At 40.1% G+C, this 19006-nt stretch overlaps 1 protein-coding gene across 1 annotated transcript in view; it reads left to right on the forward strand.

The window, feature by feature from the left end:
• Window positions 1-19006, forward strand: part of LOC135110060 (heme-binding protein 1-like) — a 75436-nt gene that overhangs the window by 22791 nt on the left and 33639 nt on the right. Inside the window, exon 4 of the mRNA XM_064022027.1 lies at window positions 13759-13897. Within this exon, the coding sequence (XP_063878097.1) occupies window positions 13759-13897 (139 nt within the window). The remainder of the gene's footprint in view (window positions 1-13758; window positions 13898-19006) is intronic.

Genomic DNA, 19006 nt, shown 5'->3' on the forward strand with positions numbered 1-19006 from the left:
TTTTTTTTTTTTTTTTTAGGAATAAGTTAAATGTAGGAAAGTTCTAGCAGGAAGGAAAGGTAGATGTTGATAGATAGAGTTTGACTAGGTAAGGTGCAGGCAAGGAGAACAATAGAAAGGAGTTCATGAGGTCCATAAGATTCCGAGGGGCAAGGCCAGCGAAGGCATGGAAAACATCATTGCGAAGAAAATTAATGTGTAGCATAAAGTAGTCGGAGGGTGGAGAGGGAGAAACAAGCCCTGAATCATCCAAAGTACAGTTTTTAGTAAAGATCTGGGAGAAGAGTTTAGCTTTAAAGATACGTAGATGAGATAGCATTGGTGTCATCGGGTTGAAATAAAAGGAGAGAAAGATGAAGTAAAGTTATTAGAGATAATTTTGGCTAGGAGTTAGATTTAGAAATATTTTGACATTTTCTATTGATAAAGAAATTTTTGGCTATTTAGAGGACAGACTTGGGATGACTCTAGGCAGAAATATATAGTACATGAGATTCAGGTGATGGAAGGCTCAAGTAACTTTTGTGGGAAACCTCTCTGTCACGTATAGCACGAGAAAAGGGTGTGTTAAAACAATGTTTGGAGGATTTAGGGTAAGAGAGTGAGAGATGTAAGCTTGCATTATGAAACTTTATTATGCGCTCAGTATAAAGAGACGTAACTCTGACACGGAACTAGTAGTCATTTCTATGAGAATGATACCTCCTCAGGTTCCCTCAATTAGCAGAGGCAAAACGCCGGAGCCATCTCCGCTTCGGGGCATCCATATTAGGAATAGAAGCGATAAGACAATATACAGATATGAGGTTGTGACCGGAGGAGCACAGCAAAGGAGACAGAGTGACATATTATGTAATTTATTTATTTGATTTTAAAGCGCCGCAACATCATGGTGCCCCTGAAAAACGTTTAAAACAGCAAAGATGGCATGATTAAAATACTGATATTAAAATACAAATACATTATTATTAAAATACAAAATTGTAGTATGGTAAAAAAATATTAGAAATAACTAAAAATGTAAATATATAAAAGGAAATGGAATGAACCAACGAAAACTTAAGTGACACAAAGTAAGAGGATTCGTATTTCAGTGTATTAATTTAGTTTATTCTAAAGCAGTGGTTCTTAACCTAGCTGGAGGAGCTGAACCCCGCAAGTTTCATACGTGCACTCACCGAACCCTTCGTAGTTGGGAAAATGAAATAGTGCAGAAAACGAATAATGCACATACACCTCCGCCGAACCCCAGAGACTGACTCACCGAATCCCTGGGGTTCGATCGAACTTGGGTTAGGAAACATTGTTCTTAAGTAAAAGAGTACTACTGACTGGCGTTGTTCGTTTTCTACCCAAGGCCTACCAAACTGATCCAGGCCCCAGGGCCCAGTGTTGTTCGTTATGTGTCTTCCTCACTTGCCTCCAGGATCTCACGGTGTAATGGTAAGTTTCCCCCTAAGACTATAGTACTAGTAAAATAATTAAATTAAAATATTTGAAAGGAAAGCTGTAGTTTATTCAAAAGACCAGCTTTCTCCACAAACGTGAGGACCTCATGTCCCGGGGAAAGAGATCTGGAAAGACCTATATTCCCCGAGACATTGAAAAAGGTATCGCTTCCGCAACTCCACCATGTGTCGCACTGAAAAGGAGACTAAACAGTCGTGGCGTCTGTTTAGTCCCCCTTTCAGTTTCTACATGAGGTAACCATCATGGTTGCCAGATAACTGAAGCAGAAAAAGACCAAAGGCAACAGAAAAAAACAAGAAGGCTAAAAACTACAAAAAGAGCCAAAAATATGAAATATAAGAGCCAAACTTTTACTAATCACCTTCCAAATTTACCAAATATTATACGATATATACTGAGCACTGAGCAATAGTGGACTACTGGAGTGGCGATCTGTGTATACAAGTGACACGTATTTCGTCAGTCCTCCGCCAAAAAAAAAAAAAATCGAAAATGAATTCCGCAAATTCAATTCCAGTGTGAGAATACCCACAGTAGAAGAGTTACTTGTAGCAGTATATGATAGATGACTAGGCTTAAGAGCATGCGACTCTCGACGTCTCATCTGAAACCTGAACCTAATTCAGTGTACACTAATTGAGATTGGTGGGTTCAGGAGTGAATGCAAAAATACTAAGAAGACATTATAAAAACGTTCTTGGCACAAAGAAGTGGCCATATTCATGACGTGTATCATATACCTACGTCCGTACCTTATAACCATGGAAAAGGCTTTCGCTCTGCAATCATTATGTTATTCTAGTAGCAATATCATAATAAGCTAATTATTACTATTCTATACACTTGACCATAGATTAATATAATTTATTTTCGGGGGATGGTAAACGATTTTACGAATTTATCTCATCACAACACAATACACTGTATTTCTATAGTCACTACCTTACCAACGTACTCCTGACATTCATGAAAATAGGTTGCTGTTGATATGAGGCCTAAAATTACACCAGACACGTCAAAAAACAAAACTCACGGTAAAATTCAGTCGTGGATCTCGCCTTCCATCATTATCATCCAGTTGATTTATCCAATTTTCTTTTGTTGGTATTCAATAGCAATAAGAGAAAATGGGACAAATTGCATGCATTACCATGGTAACAAAAGAAAAACAAAGGAAAACATACGCGCAGTCGACTTCACTTAAAACAAGTTTTGTCTTAGGAGGCGGCGAGTAGATGTAGATGAGATGTATAAATATTTCGTAGATAAATTGTATACAGGACAGTTAGCAAACATCCCGTATAGAGCAATAAGATCACAGAAAAATTACCCTAAACGGATGACTACTAGGTTAAAACATTATATAGGGAGGAAGAGAAGTATATATAAGAGATTAAGGGCAGGTGAAGAAGTTTTAAGGACACAATGTAATGAATTAGTTAGAACAGTCAGGAGGTTAACGAGGAAAGCTAAGGACAATTATGAATTAAAGGTAGCCAGCCAGGCGAAGACGGACCCTAAGGGATTTTACAAGTATACAGACGAAGAATAAGGATACTATAGGTCCATTAAATGCAGCAGATGGGGAGCTGGTTAGTTCTGGGGAGGAGGTTAGTAAAATTATGAATGAGTATTTTTTAACCGTCTTCACCCAGGAAGACATGCAGGATATGCCAAATAGTGAACAGATGTTTAGAGCAGGCGAGAATGAGAAGCTGACAGATATTTCCATATCTAAGGAGATAGTGGAACAGGAGATAGATAGGCTAAAAAAGTTCAAGACACCAGGACCAGATGAAATATATCCTAGAGTACTTAAGGAATGCAGAGAGGTTATTAGAGAGCCGTTAGTTTCTGTCTTTAGGAAATCACTTGAGTCAGGTGAGATACCAGTAATGTAGAGGCAGGCTAATGTAGTACCCATCTTTAAGAAAGAAGATAAAACCTTAGCGTCTAATTATAGATCTGTCAGCTTAACTTCAGTTGTAGGTAAAATAGTGGAGTCAATAATAGCGAGGAACATTAGGGATCATTTAGACAAACATAACTTGATATATCAGTCACAGCATGGCTTCACGAAGGGAAAGTTTTGCCTGACAAACTTGTTAAGTTTTTACAGTAAAGTGTATGAGGCAGTATATAATGGTGATAGTTATGACATCTTATATCTAGACTTTAGTAAAGCTTTTGACAAGGTACACCATTAGAGGCTCCTGAGAAAGGTTAGGGCACACTGGATAGATGGGCAGGTGTTAGGCTGGACAGGGTCATGGCTTAGCGACAGGCGACAAAGAGTTGTAATAAACGGCTCGAAATCCGAGTGGGGTTATGTAATTAGTGGGGTGTCACAGGGATCAGTATTAGGGCCATTGCTATTTCTAATATATATCAATGACTTGGATAGTGGAATTAGTAGTGATGTTAGTAAATTTGCGGATGACACAAAGATAGGTAGATTAATTAGGTCAGAATCGGATGCCATCGCCTTGCAGGCAGATTTAGATAGAATGAATGAAGGGACAGACTGATGGCAAATGCAATTTAATATCAAGAAATGCAGTCCGTCCATTCATTCATCCTATCTAAATCTGCCTGCAAGGCGATGGCATTCGATTCTGACCTAATTAATCTACCTATCTGTGTGTCATCCGCAAATTTACTAACATCACTACTAATTCCACTATCCAGGTCATTGATATATATTAGAAATAACAATGTCCCTAATACTAATCCCTGTGGCACCCCACTAATTACATAACCCCGAGTGCAAATGCAATTTAATATCAAGAAATGCAAAGTACTTAGCGTAGGTAGAGGAAACAGGGTACAGGGTACGAGAAAGATTTAGGAGTTATAGTTAGCTCTGAACTCCGTCTAGGAAAACAATGCATAGAGGTCAGAAACAGGGCAAATAGGATACTAGGATTCATTTTTAGGAGTTAAAAGTATAAGGCTGGAAGTAATATTAAAGTTATACTTGGCGCTGGTCAGACCTCATCTAGACTACGCTGTGCAGTTCTGGTCCCCACATTACAGGAAAGATATAGGTCTATTAGAATCAGTACGGAGGAGAATGACTAAAAGGATACAGGGGATGAGGAGTATTTCTTAAGGCGGGATTCCACCAAGGCAACATAGGCAACATGTAGCATGCCACTTGACTGGCTTTCAACAAATATGTTGAATGCGGCTTTTAACAAAGAGACATGTTGCCTGCGACAAGGCAATATCATTGTTGCTTGTAGCATGGTACATGCTATGTTGCCTGTTGAATGCCACAAAACCTTTTCCACCATTTCAACAAAAACTAAGCCATTTGGCAACACGATGTCTCAGCAGACGGTCGCTGCTGCTGCATATCTAGTGTTGCGCAATGTTCGTAAAAAAAATAAAAGAAAGCACCGGTGATGGAAGAGAGAACTATTTATGAGCAATAGCACTGATCAAAATGAATTTTTTGAAAAGTTAATGTCTGATGACCAATCCTTGTTCAAGAAATATTCAAGGATGAGTGTGGAGGATTTTAATTATCTTCTCAACAAAGTTTCTCCCAGAATCAGGAAGAGTGACACTAATTATCGGGAAGCCATACCACCTAAAATCAAACTTTAAGTAACATTGCGTTACCTCAATACATGCTGGTTGCTCAGCCTGAGGCTCAGCTTGAGATGAGTAGCCAGGCCTTGGGGTGTCCACGTCCAGGAGGAACAAAAGCAGGTCGTAAGCAAACCACTTGCTTCTCTTGATGGGAGAAGATCCAGCTTTTTTTTGGGTTAGGCTTTTATGTTCTTGAACTTTTTCTTCAGCATCTCCACGTCACAATTAAATTTAGCAGCTAATCCCCGCAGTGCATCTAATTTAGCCTGATTATTCTTGTTTTCTTGCAAGCGTATATCCCACAGAACTGCAAGTTTTCTTTACTCTTCTATGAATTCTGCGATTTTTTCTTGTGACCAATTCATCTTGTTTCCTTTCAACACGGAATCCTCCCGCGACTGGTGGGAAGGCGTTCAACACTAGGCAACAGGCTAAATATTGTCGCATGCGTCAGGCAACACGGCAACATGTTGCCACCTGTCGCATGCCACACAGTCGCATGCTACATGTTGCCTTCTCTTGAACTGGTTGAAACACACTTAGCCCATGCGACAATGTAGCATGCCACATGTTGCCAAAATGTTGCCTCGGTGGAATCCCGCCTTTACGAGGCGAGATTGAAATTGTTAAATTTACATTCTTTAGAAAGACGTAGGTTAAGAAGGGACCTGATAGAAGTCTTTAAGTGGTATAAGGATTATAACAAGGGGGATGTAAGCAAAGTTCTTAGGATCAGCAACCAGGGTAGAACAAGAAATAACGGGTTCAAGCTTGAAAAAATTTAGGTTTAGGAGGGAGATAGGAAAAAATTGGTTCACAAATAGAGTGGTAGATGAGTGGAACAGACTCAGTAATCATGTTGTTAGTGCTAGGACATTAGAGAGCTTTAAGAGATTAGACAAGTTTATGGATGGGGATAATAGATGGAAATAGGTAGGTATATTTCATACAGGGACTGCCACGTGTAAGCCTGGTCACTTCTTGCAGCTTCCCTTATTTCTTATGTTCTTATGTTCTAACGCATAGAGGCCAGAAACAGGGCAAACAGGTTATTAGGATTAACTTTTAGGAGTGTTAAAAGTAGAAGGCCCGAAATAATATTAAAGTTATATTTGGCGCTGGTCAGACCTCATCTAGACTACGCTGTGCAGTTCTGGTCCCCGCATTACAGGAAAGATATAGGTATATTAGAATCAGTCCAGAGGACAATGACTAAAAAGATACAGGGGATGAGGAGTATTCCTTACGAGGCGAGATTGAAGCTGTTAAATTTATATTCTTTAGAGAGACGTAGGTTAAGAGGGGATCTGATAGAAAGAGGTATAAGGGTTATAATAAGGGTGATGTAAGCAAAATTCTTAGGATCAGCAACAAGGATAGAACAAGAAGTAACGTGTTCAAGCTTGAAAAATTTAGGTTTAGGAAGGAGATAGGAATAAATTGGTTCTCATATAGATTTTTAGATGAGTGGAACAGATTCATTAATCATGTTGTTAGTGGTAAGACATTAGGGAGCTTTAAGAGAAGATTAGACGAGTTTATGGATGGGGATGATAGGTGGAAATAGGTAGGTATATTACATACAGGGACTGCCACGTGTAAGCCTGGTCGCTTCTTGCAGCTTCCCTTATTTCTTATCTTCTTATGTTCTTATGAATAAACTCACCATATCAAACACTAAGCTTATTGTACTCAAATGCTTGGATAAAAAAAAAAAAAATGAGGTTTTGGGCATAAAAAAGGCCAATCCTGGCCTTCGAGGTTTTGGGCATAAAAAAAAAAAAATAAATAAATAAATAAATAAAAAGGCAAACCTGGTAACCATGCGTGAGATGCGTGTAACTCGTCCGGAGACGCCTCCGAGCCGGACTTACGCAGTCTCTGAGCGGCACATTTACATACTCGTACGTCCAAGTGTTTTGCCCCGACTTCTGAGGTTTTATTCTCATCTTTATTATTAATCTCTATGATCTTAATGACTTCTTTTAAGCTCTCATCGGTCTCTTCTATTGAGGATAGGTTTAAGGTGGGAATTAATATATATATATATATATATATATATATATATATATATATATATATATATATATATATATATATATATATATATATATATATATATATATATATATATATATATATATATATATATATATGTGTGTGTGTGTGTGTGTGTGTGTGTGTGTGTGTGTGTGTGTGTGTGTGAGAAAATTCGTCTTACCATTTATATTCATTACACTAGTTTAATCACAAACTTTCAACAACAAGCACACCAGTAAGAAGCTTGGAGTTAAGTACATTTCACTCGGTCCACGCACTACACCACTACTTGTCTCCGACGAGATTATACTCTACACCGTTATAGTGTGAGGGTTATATCTTATATAATAAAACACACTGTTTGTCTGTCTGTCTGTGTCTGAATGTGTTCGCTTTTCACGGAAAAAAAACACTGAACTGATTTTGATGAAATTTGATAGAGGGGTCCCCCTAGATCCGGGGCGTGTCATAGGCTATGTCTTAACTACTTCCAACCCAAAACCGTTAGATTATCCACGTAAGTCTATCACCATAACCCAATTCTTGATGGTGGCGCCATTTATACCGTAACCCATTTTTGATGGTGACGCCAAGCGTTCATTGTTGGCTTGGATTCTTGATGGTGGGGATAGATATAAATGAAGCATTAATTGTCAATTTGAGTTGAATCCCATCAACCTACCGATTTCTTCAGTATGTCATTGAATTATCGTTCATAAATTTTACCTGGGCAACGCCGGGTAATTCTGCTAGTAGATACATAAAACCTAAACCTAAACTAGTAAAATAAATGCATACACGAATAAATTAATAGCATACTATAAAAATGAGTTACTTTGATTGACCAACCCCCTTGCCTTTCCTAACCTCTGCTCACGACCAGAATTATGAAAAGCATCTCGGCTCGCCTTCTCGAGTTTTTGAAAGGCTTCAAGTATTTTTCTTATAACTTCTTATATTCTTTCTTGAAGTTTCTTTATTATTATTACTTCTTATGTCTTCTTGAGACTTCTTTCTTCTTTTCATTTCTTGTTTTCTTCCTTCTTATAACTTCTTATCTTCTTTCTTCTTATAACTTCTTGTCTCCTTGATAGTGTTGTGTGCTAGCGTGGCCTGGAGATGTGTCTTCTGCTGTCGGAGGACTGAGCGAAGAGGGTGAGGATCTGTTCTGCGGATGATCCACGCTTTTCCCGATTTTATAAGACATATCCTCGTTGTTGCTGGTCTAGCAGCACCGGTTGTTTATAGTTCTCTGCCGTTCAGGGTCCTCATTGTCGCCAGCGAGTATGGGGGAAGGGGGCGTGCCGGATAAAGCCCCGCTCACTTCCTGCGTTCTCCGCTATTTCCTTTGCTAGATAACACGACCGCTTGGTTTGCTTGCGATGGGCGCTTCCAACACAAGGCCGGGAAACAACATAAGTTACCTCCCCCATCTTACTGGTGACAACCAAAGCCGCCAGTTGTCAAGATCTGGCACCTGTATAGAGGAGTACATGTCATGGAATGGAATGGGATCGAAGGAGCAACCAAAGTTGCCGCCTGCTTGACCAGCCTTTTCATCCACCGAAACTCCAACATGTGCTGGGACCCAGTAAAACCCAACACGGTATCCTCTTCATTGGAGAAGGTAGAGCAACTCAAGTACTGATAAAACAAGGGGATGAAAGGAAGAAAAGTTAAAGTGTTCAAGAGCAGAAAAATACGAGAAACGCTAAACATTGTAAAAGATGAAACGAAAAGAGTAATCCTTAAAGCTAGGATAAGGGCAGAGAGCTCTGCCGAAAAAAAAAAAAAAAAACAGAAGCAACAGACAGAGTGAAGGGAAGATATCATATTCTACTCCAGCTTCAGATTTTGAACCATCCGTAGGTACAGGGATGAAGTCGGAATTCTAAGAATAATGCATGGAACTCAGAATCCGGTAATAATCCGGTATTAGGAATAGCAGAGCGGTAGACAAAAAATGTGTGAGAATTGCCAGTAACCAACTCTAGGAAACCTATATGGACAATCAGAAATGGAAGGTACATTTAGTGCCACAATAAAAGTTGCAACTCTGAAAGATTCAGAACTCGGGTGAGACAGAAAGAATAAGAGTTCTGTGCAAGAGGAGAAGTGTCTGTTCGTCAGCGTCACAAGAGATACGATCCAAAACTGTAAAAAGTGACAGCACCTTCATATAAGCTGCCTTCATATAGCGAAGTGAGGTAGCTGTCAGATATAAGCCCCAGGAAACGTCTTCCCTCCAATAAAATATTCTTGTCATAGATATTATTATGGCCTCAGTCTTCGAAGCCGAAAAACGAAATCCGGAGTTGCAGCCCACTGAGAAATCGTATTAATTGCTAACTACAACTTCCTTTCAATCAATGGCATCCTCCCATAAAATAAAAAAAGGAGATTGACAAGTCATCGACATTATAAGCTACCACGGGCTACATCTGGAAGTACATCAATGACACTGTTTAAAGCCAGAGTGAAAAGTGTGGCTTTCCTCTTCCTTCACTGACCATCCCGGTTAACTAGGTTTTAACTTTGTTATCCCCCCACTACCTAAAGCAACTGGTGCAACACCCTACTTGTATTCCTGACCGTCTTGGGGATATGCCAAATATTCTTAACCTTTTTCTAACCTCTAATCCTTTTGCTTATCCTGTCATCCTATCTTCTCTGTTGGGCTTCTCCAATCACAATATCATATCTGTATCTTTTCCTATCTCTCCAATTCCTTCTCATGATCCTCCAAAGCGGAGGTGGCTATGGCGTTTTGCCTGTGCTAATTGGGGAGACTTGAGGAGGTATTACGTTAATTTTCCTTGGAATAACTACTGCTTCCGTGTCAGAGACCCATCTCTGTATGCTGAGCGTGTAACAGAGGTGTTAGTGTCTCGCAAGGCGGCGTACATTCCTCACTCTTTCTCTCGACCTAAGCCTTCCAAACCTTGGTTTAACACAGCCTGTTCTCGTGCTATATATGAGAGAGAGGTGTCCCACAAAAGATACATGAACCTTCCATCACCAAAATCTAGTGCATTTTATATTTTTGCCCGAAATTATGCCGTCTGTTCTTCAACTAGACAAACCAACTCTTTCATTGATAGAAAAGTCGAAATCTTTCAAGATCTAACTCCCCTCGTGACTTCTGGCACCTAGTCAAAATACATCTCTACTTTGCTTCTTCATCCTTACCTCCTTTATTTCAGTCCGATGGCATCACTGCCATCTCATCTATTTCTAAAGCTGAACTCTTCCTTTAAACCTTTGCAAAATACTCTACCTTGGATGATTCAGGGATTGTTTCTCCCTCTCCTCCATCCTTTGACTACTTCATGCTGCCCGTTAAGATTTTTCGCAGTGATATTTTCTATGCCCTAACTGGTCTTAACCTGCGGAAGGTTTTTGGACATGATGGGTTCTTCGAAACTGTGCCTCCGTGCTTACTTGCCTAGTGAAACCTTTCAACTCTGTCTATTAACATCTACCTTTACTTCTTGCTGGAAGTTTACCTACATTCACCCTGTTCCTAAAAAATGGTGGTCGTTCTGATCCCTTAAACTACCGTCCTATTGTTTTAATTTCCTACCTATTTTTTTTTTTTTTTTTTTACCTATCCTCAACAAGAATATTCTTAAACATCTATCACTTCACAACCTTTTATCTGATCGCCAGTATAGGTTCCGTCAAGACCTTTTACTGATGATTTTCTGGCTTTCCTTACTGAGTCTTGGTCATCTTCTTTTAGAGATTTTGGTGAAGCATGCTGTTGCCTTAGACATCAAAAGCCTTCTGAAAGAGTATGGCACAAAACTTTGATTTTCAATCTATCCGCCTATGGCTTCTATCCTTCTCTCTGTAACTTCGTATCAAATTTCCTTTCTGACCTTTCTGGCTATGACTATGGAAATGCCTTGTATCCCATGAATTTAAAATCTCCATCTCCTCATCCTCAATAAAAGAAGCATGAAAAACACCTCGAGTTGATTATGTTGTCACCCCACAGCTGGTGGCGACAATTAAAATCTCTTAACAGGAGAAAGGATAGGTCTCGCACGAGGCTGTTAAGATCGCCCCTCTCGAGAGGAACACTGGGTGGAAGATAAAGACTACATAATATTAAAAGAAAAAAAAGGATTACAGCTGCTTGTCGTGGAGTTTGCAGATCGAGATCACTGTAAGGTCTTTACAGACCAGAATTTCAGTGTCACCGTGGTGGCCTTGCCCTATAGTAGAATCAGAATAAAATGCACAGTTTCTGGAAGGAGCGGGAGGAGCCGAGTCTCCCACCATTGTCTCTTGGAGACATACTCGTATACACACTGAGAGAAACGTGATAGATAAAACGCTGGGCTCCTCTCAGGAGGCACACAAACCACAATTCCACTGTAGGATCCTGAATAATGTTACTTTGAGGATGTTTCCAGGGAAGCCCCAGAGAGGAACTTTCCCTTGCTAACCTATCTTGGGTACCTTACTCAAGTGGCAAGGCTTCTCTACTCTTATGTTGTTTATATTAGCAGAAGCCTGAGATTGAGTTGGTGTAGAGATAGGAACCCAAACACGAGTCTCAAACTCCTGAAGAGACAGGAGGAGGATTCTTGGAGACAGACGGACTGGTATCGCTCCTGGAGACGTGCAGAGAAACCCTCAACACCCATATCGGATGTAGATGAATCACTCTCTCTCTATATATATATATTGATGTCCGGCTGAGTGCCATCTGACACTCCCAAAGTTGTCTATCTAAGAGGAACGTCCGTTAAGTCAGGGAACTCGGCACATCATCTACAAGGAGTCTGTGGTGTTGCTGTTGGAGATGCATTGGAGGGCTTTGCTGAATATGCAGCGGAAATTCCTACTGAAGATGCAGTGGACAGCTTATCTGTGATATTTTACAGAAATATAAATTTGCTGTAACTGCAGGAGCAGCATTCTCACAAGAGGAGGAGGAAACAATCGATGGCTGAGAAAGGCGGGAAGGTGTTAGAACTGTATTAGATATAGAGGTGGAAGAACTAGAGTGGAGGGAGGAAGCGTATGTTTTTGCCAAAGCTAATGAACTGAGAATTAGCCAAGTAAAGAATTCCCTGCTCATGTCGATACCTCTTGCATATTCGAGAATGTAATGGGTGAGCTTTCCTGCAGTAAAAAGCAATAAGATTCAGTTTCACATTCAGGAGTAGGATATGAGTCAAGGGAAGAGCTGTGAGTGCACCGGGGATGATTTGTACATTTCTTCATTCCGTGATCGAACTCATAACAACGGAAACACTGTAAAGGACTGTCGATAAAGTCTTTACTGGGAGAGAAAGAGGCTCAGTTTTGACAATCAAGGAGATAAGAATCATAAAATGTGAACATGATCACGTTACTATTTCTTCTCATCTTAGCCACTCGTTGAACATTATAAGAACATAACTGAAGGATGTCATCCTCTGAGAGGTCATACAAGTCCTGGTTGTAGATACGCCCTTTGCAGCAGTTAAACGTTCGGTGTAGCTTGAAGAATTCAAATATCCCATCAGAAGGGCAAGGTAGCTGGTGGAGCATCATGGCCTGTTCGCATCAATACACCTTTACTATACTTCTTGAGGTTATTTGTAGGCACAACTCAAATGTCTCTTTCTATTAGATACTTTGCAGCGTGAATAAAGTTACCTCGGCCTTCCTATATGCCACAAACTAATAAGGTGTAGGGACTTGGCGAACTTTAGGAGTACGTTCGTCAACATCATCGAAGAGGTTAGGACAATCATCAGTCTCTCTCTGTCAGCTACTGAATGAATGCTTCAAGTAGTGGATTTATAAATGAGTGCACAGACATTCCTTTTTTTTCATTTTTTTTTTTTTCCATTCATGACCTTAAGTGACCGTTGAAACTGAGTTGTACAGCGGTATTTCCCTTTAATTGTCCACGTCGTTATCATTCCCATGTTTCAACTGTCTCTAGTTCCTGACCTCCTCCTCTCCATAACAAATAGTTTCTTCCTCCCCGTTCCTTACTTTTTCCTACTCCTCCTCCTGCTTCCCAAAAGTGCCTCGCTCTATTACTTGTTACTCTTGCAATAGGCCTGGTCATCATTTCTAGGAATGTTATGCACGTCCTCAGGCCCATTATCAAGAGTCATCTCATCAACAGGCTCCACCTCCTCTTTTCTCACAGGCCTCTAGCTATCACGCCCCTTCGCACTCGCGGTAGTGCCACGTTGTGCCATTATCACAACATGGTCACTCAGTCGGCCAATGCCTGTATGTTTTTTGAAGGCATGCATGCAGGATTTTCACTTAAGTGGGGTGGCACCGTAACCTCTCCTCTCTGTCATCGACGCTTCCTCCCCCCAGGGTCCAAGGGGACGATCTCCTTAATCTTCCTGCATCATTTATAGAGCGTCACCGGTCTATAAATGTTACTCACATGCTCAAATATCTTAGTATCAAGTTTCTATTTATTATTATATCACTATTGTTATTGTTGTTGTTGTTTTTGTTGTTGTTGTCGTTGTTGTTATTGCTACGACGTTGTTGTTTTTGCCATTGTTATTGATACGTTATTGTTGTTGTTATTAATTTTGTTATTATTCATGTATTTATTCATTCATCTATTTATTTATCTATTTATTCATTTACTCATTCATTTATTATCTTTTTATACAGACTGAAGGACTGGAAGAAAGAAGGATTCCCGCAAAAACGTGGGTGTGCACGAACCAACCTCCGGCAGATGACCCTGAAAGTAGTCAGTTGACAGTGTTCCTCAGGCTCTTTGGTTACCTTGATGGGGAAAACAACAAAGGCAAGTGGTGCTCCTGACACAGCCATCATTATACCACCATTATTCAACATCAGTGTCATTTTCTATAATTTTCTTCATCACCATCACCATTATTTCTGCTATGTCCACCAGCTGTTTCCAACATCAACTATCAATGCTGAGTACATTCTTGCAACCCTCGCACCCTCGCTGTCTCCCTTACCCAGGACACAGGGAGATGAAGTCACTTGTATTTATTAAGGGTTCTGCATGGTAATGGTGGAAACGCAAGGTATCTCGCACACAAAACTCAGCGACCGGGGTGCTACGGTGATATTGATATTCATTGACACAAAAAGCACGTTTATTGTACAAAAAAACAAAAACAAAGCCAAAGCACAGGATATTAGTTCACGGCGCAAAACCACACGCACATCAGCACAAACCGGCATGCACCTACGGCACACACACGCAGACAGTGCTCGTTCCTGACACCTCTTACTAGCCACATCTCAACATCTCTAACTAGCCACGTCTTAACACCTTTCAGTCACAACAAGGGATAATCTCACAACCTGCAAGACACCTCGACTCAGTACACTGTGTGCGCGCGTCGTAACTCAACCGTGGTTCATGCACTTACGGTCTGTTTCTCGTCTCAAAGTCAAACCTACTTGTTCGAACAGTTTCCTTATCAAGTTGATGGAATAACTCTGCTTATGGGTAATGATCTCACAGAAGAAAAAGTTTCTACAGAACCTATTGTCGTGGATGTCCCAGGTAAGAGAGCAGGATGAAAGACAACTCTGCTGTGAGAGTGAGTGGTCTGATGCTGATCCTGGGAAGGATAGAGGAAAGTTTGCCCTAGTGTAGCGGGTCGCCGCCGACACTTGAAAAGGATAATTTTAGAGAGTAAGCAGGGATAACCGAAACGATTGATAAATACCATATTATAACTGAAACACATGAAATAATATATACAATTCACAACAGTTATAAGTGACCGAAATCCAAATATGAAAATATACCTAACATGTGCAGAACTAAGTCAATTATAATATATTATTATTAGCTATGTAAACAGAAAAGTGCGAAGAGGGAAGATAATGAGTAGAAGGGATATGAGAAGAAAGACGAAGAAAAGGGAGAATGAAAGGCAGACTGAGCCAGACAAGTAAAGCAGGTGCCTGAGGTGCGATAAGTACATGTCCGTTTCCTACGCAAGTTTGCTTTAAAACTTCTACCAAATAGTTACTCCCCTTCCACAATTAAATTTCCTTACTTCCTCTTGGTCCCCAATGTTGAGTCACGCATATTATATAGTTGAAGAGTTCGTCTTGCTTATAGAGTAATTAGAATTCACCCAGCCTTGTAAGTTGCTCAAAATGATTTTTGAAAAATAAGTCTCTAGCTCGCCGCTCGTAGTATGAGGGGAGCGAGGTGAGGGGTTGTACATGCCCCCGTCCCTCCCCTATCCTTCCCCATCTTAAAGGAGAGTGGGACTGTCTCCTCTCAGTCCTGTTCCCACGCTGGTGGGTTAGGAGCGAGTGAACTGGGAGGACGTCGTATCGCGGGGACCGAGGAGTGGCATGGAACAGAACTATATTTACATAGGGTAAAGGGCCCTTATTGGTTAGTATTGTATATAAGTTAGCAGCAGCTTTGCCCCTGTCGAGTTAAGTAGGTAACATCAGTCAAAAGGGGATGACTGAGTGTGAAGTGCCAGTTATCTAATGATGACAACGAGTTCTTTTGTTACTCCCTGTCTGTTTGTTGTCTTGTTTTTGGGTGTATCACCTTTTGTATTATTAAATACTACTGAGTTTCAGAGTTCTACTGAGACCTTTGAACCCAGAGAATAGTTTCTCTGCAGACAGTACAGTCTACTCTCTCCCCACCTACCTTGCCGTGTTGGGGTGGTATTGGCCCGTCTTTTGACTGTTCAGCAGCAGGTAATATTCCGTGAGTGTGGATGTTATTTTTATTTATTTTTATTTTATTTTATTTTATTTTTTTTTGGGGGGATGGGGTCGCGAGGGGGCAATAGCTCATAGAATATTACAGTCCTCATAGTTGTTAGTTAGATGTGACTATTAGAACATAAGAATATAAGAAATAAGGGAAGCTGTAAGACGCCATCAGGCCTACACGTGGCAGTCTTTGTATGAGATATACCTACCTGTTTTCACCTATCACCCCATTTTTCACCACTCACCATTTTTCACCGTTGACCTATTCCCATTTTTCAAGCTTCAACCCGTTATTTCTTGTTCTACCACGGTTACTGGTTTTAAGAATTTTGCTTACGTCTTCCTTATAATCCTTATACCACTTCAAGATTTCTATCAGGTCCCCTCTTAACTTACATCTCCCTAAAAAATGTCAATTTAACAACTTCAATCTCGCTTCGTAAGGAATACACCTCATCCCCTGTATCCGTTTAGTAATTCTCCTTTTTACTGATTATAATAGCGCTATATCCTTCCTGTACTATGGTACCAGAACTGCACAGCGTAATCTAGATGAGGTCTGATCAGCGCAAAATATAACTTTAATATTACTTCAAGACTTCTGCATTTAACACTCCTAAAAACTAATCCTAATACCCTATTTGCGCTGTTCCTGGCCTCCATGCAGTTTTTTTTTTTTTTTTTTTAAACAGTTCAGAGCTATAACTCCTAAATCTTTTTTCGAACCCTGAACCTACCAGTTTCGTTGTTTATTGTGTACCTACTGTGTGGGTTTCCCCTACTTACACTAAAGGCGTTTTTACCAGCGCATCAGAATATCAAACACTTTGATGTTTCGGTTGGGCTTTTGGTGAACACGACTACTGTGCTACCAGACGACTCTCGCTCGCACCGTCTCGGAAAAACTGTCGTACGGATCATAACACAGACAGCAGCCGTGGTGGGAAGTTTGAGTATCAACAAAGCCAGACTACGAGAAGTGAGTCAAGGGACGAGATAATGGACAGCAGCACCGACTCTGATACTTATCTGGAAGATGAGGAAAACCAGTCTCTTCTATCAGGACCTATGATGCCTCTATTGGCAGTTGCAAGCGTGGCAGAGATGCAGCCAGAGGCAGATATGGGTGCTGTAGCAGTAGCAGCAGCAGTAGCTTGTGACTTCATGGAAAGGTAATTATTGTCGATCAATACTAATGTTAACTATTTGTATACTAAGGGTTCTCTGGAGATTTCCAAAAAAAATATGTTAAATTTACGCTGCTTTGATGCATTAACATTGCAGTCACTGACAATAATGAAAAACTATTAGAAGTACCGGTATAGGTCTAAGAGTATACTCATACACTTTCTCATGGCTTTCTGATAGGAAACAGAGAGTAGTATTAAATGGGGCAATGTCTGAGTGGAAGGAAGTAGTTAGTGGGGTACCCCAAGGATCAGTGCTAGGACCTCTTCTTTTCTTGGTGTATATTAATGATTTAGATATAGGAATTAGTAGAAAAGTCTCAAAGTTTGCAGATGATACTAAGATAACATGTGCAGTACAGGGTGAAAAGGACAATTACAGAATACAACGAGACCTGGACAGGCTGATAGCATGGGCAGAGAGGTGGCAGATGGAGTTTAATTCTAAAAGTGTCAGGTTATGCATTTAGGTAAAGACAACAAACTTTAGCTATGAGATGGAAGGATGTTGGCTAGAGGCAGTAGAGTAGGGAAAGGATTTAGGTGTAGTGATAGACAGGACTATGAAATTTTCAAAGCAATGTTTAGAAGCAAGAAATAGGATCCTGTGTTTTATAAATAGAAATGTTAGTTATAAAAGTAAGGAAGTGGTGCGTAGCTTATATAATTCATATGTTAGGCCCCATTTAGAGTATTGCATACAAGCCTGGTCACCCCATTATAGGCAAGATATTAACATGTTAGAAGCAGTTCAGAGAAGAGTAACTAGGATGATACCAGCATTAAAGCGCCTGGAGTATAGAGATAGATTAAAGGAATTAAACATGTTTTCATTTGAGAGGAGATGTATAAGAGGGGATATGAAAGAGTTATTTAAAATGTTCTGCGGAATGTTAAAATGTGGAATAAAATCGTCGTGATGCCGCTACACAGAACAGTTACAACAATGGAGCGTCCATGATGAACGCAATGTTCGTGTTATCGCAGCAGCATTTCAAAACAAATATAATTTCTCCGATATATTTGCTTTAATACTGATATCAGTAGCATACAGCAATAAGGTAATTCTTTAATTCTTATTTTTCAGCAAGTATTATACAGAAATATAGCATAAACTATACCAAGTTCACATAACTGGAAGACGAAGTCACAACCACATGAACTGCCACGGACGTCCCTCACTAGACATATGTCTGAACAGTGTCGACGTATCACAAGACGACACAACCATTTACTTCAAGTCTTATGGACAATTCTTTTGAATTCTAATGCCAGGAACAAGTTACTACTTTGATCTTCTTTTCATATAAAACAATTATCATCATCCTTAGAGCCTCAGAATCGTGATTATTAAATGTGAAAGGAATGGCAATACCTTTCAGCCAATCACAGTACGTGTTTGCTATTCTGGGCAGATTCGCTGCCGTATATCAAACGTCTGTCCCAGGCGTTTGGTAAAACCAAGCAAGAACATCAAACACTGTTTGATAGCGTTTGATATTCTGATGCGCTGGTAAAAACGCCTTAAATATTATTTAAACTGCATTTGCCATATGTCTGTCCATTCGTTCATCCTTTCCAAATATGTCTGCAAGGCGACTGGCATCCGATTCCGACGTAATTAATCTACCTATCTTCGTGTGATCCCAAAATTTAATAACATCACCACTAATTCCACTATCCAAGTCATTAATATATATAAAAAACAACAATGGCCCTAAGACTGATCCCTGTAGCACCCCAATAATTACTTGACACCACTCAGATTTAGAGCCGTTTATTACAACTCTCTGTCGCCTGTCGCTTAGCCACGACTTTATCCAGTCTAATGCCTTCCCATCTTAATTTTTCTCAGGAGCCTCTGATGGTGTACCTTGTCAAAAGCTTTACTAAGGTCCAGATATAAGATGTCATAACTATCACCATTATCTACTGCCTCATACACTTTACTGTAAAAACTTAAAAAGTTTGTTAGGCAAGACTTCCCCTTCGTG

The sequence above is a fragment of the Scylla paramamosain genome, chromosome 19 (assembly GCF_035594125.1).
Source record: "Scylla paramamosain isolate STU-SP2022 chromosome 19, ASM3559412v1, whole genome shotgun sequence".
NCBI classification, from domain to species: domain Eukaryota; kingdom Metazoa; phylum Arthropoda; class Malacostraca; order Decapoda; family Portunidae; genus Scylla; species Scylla paramamosain.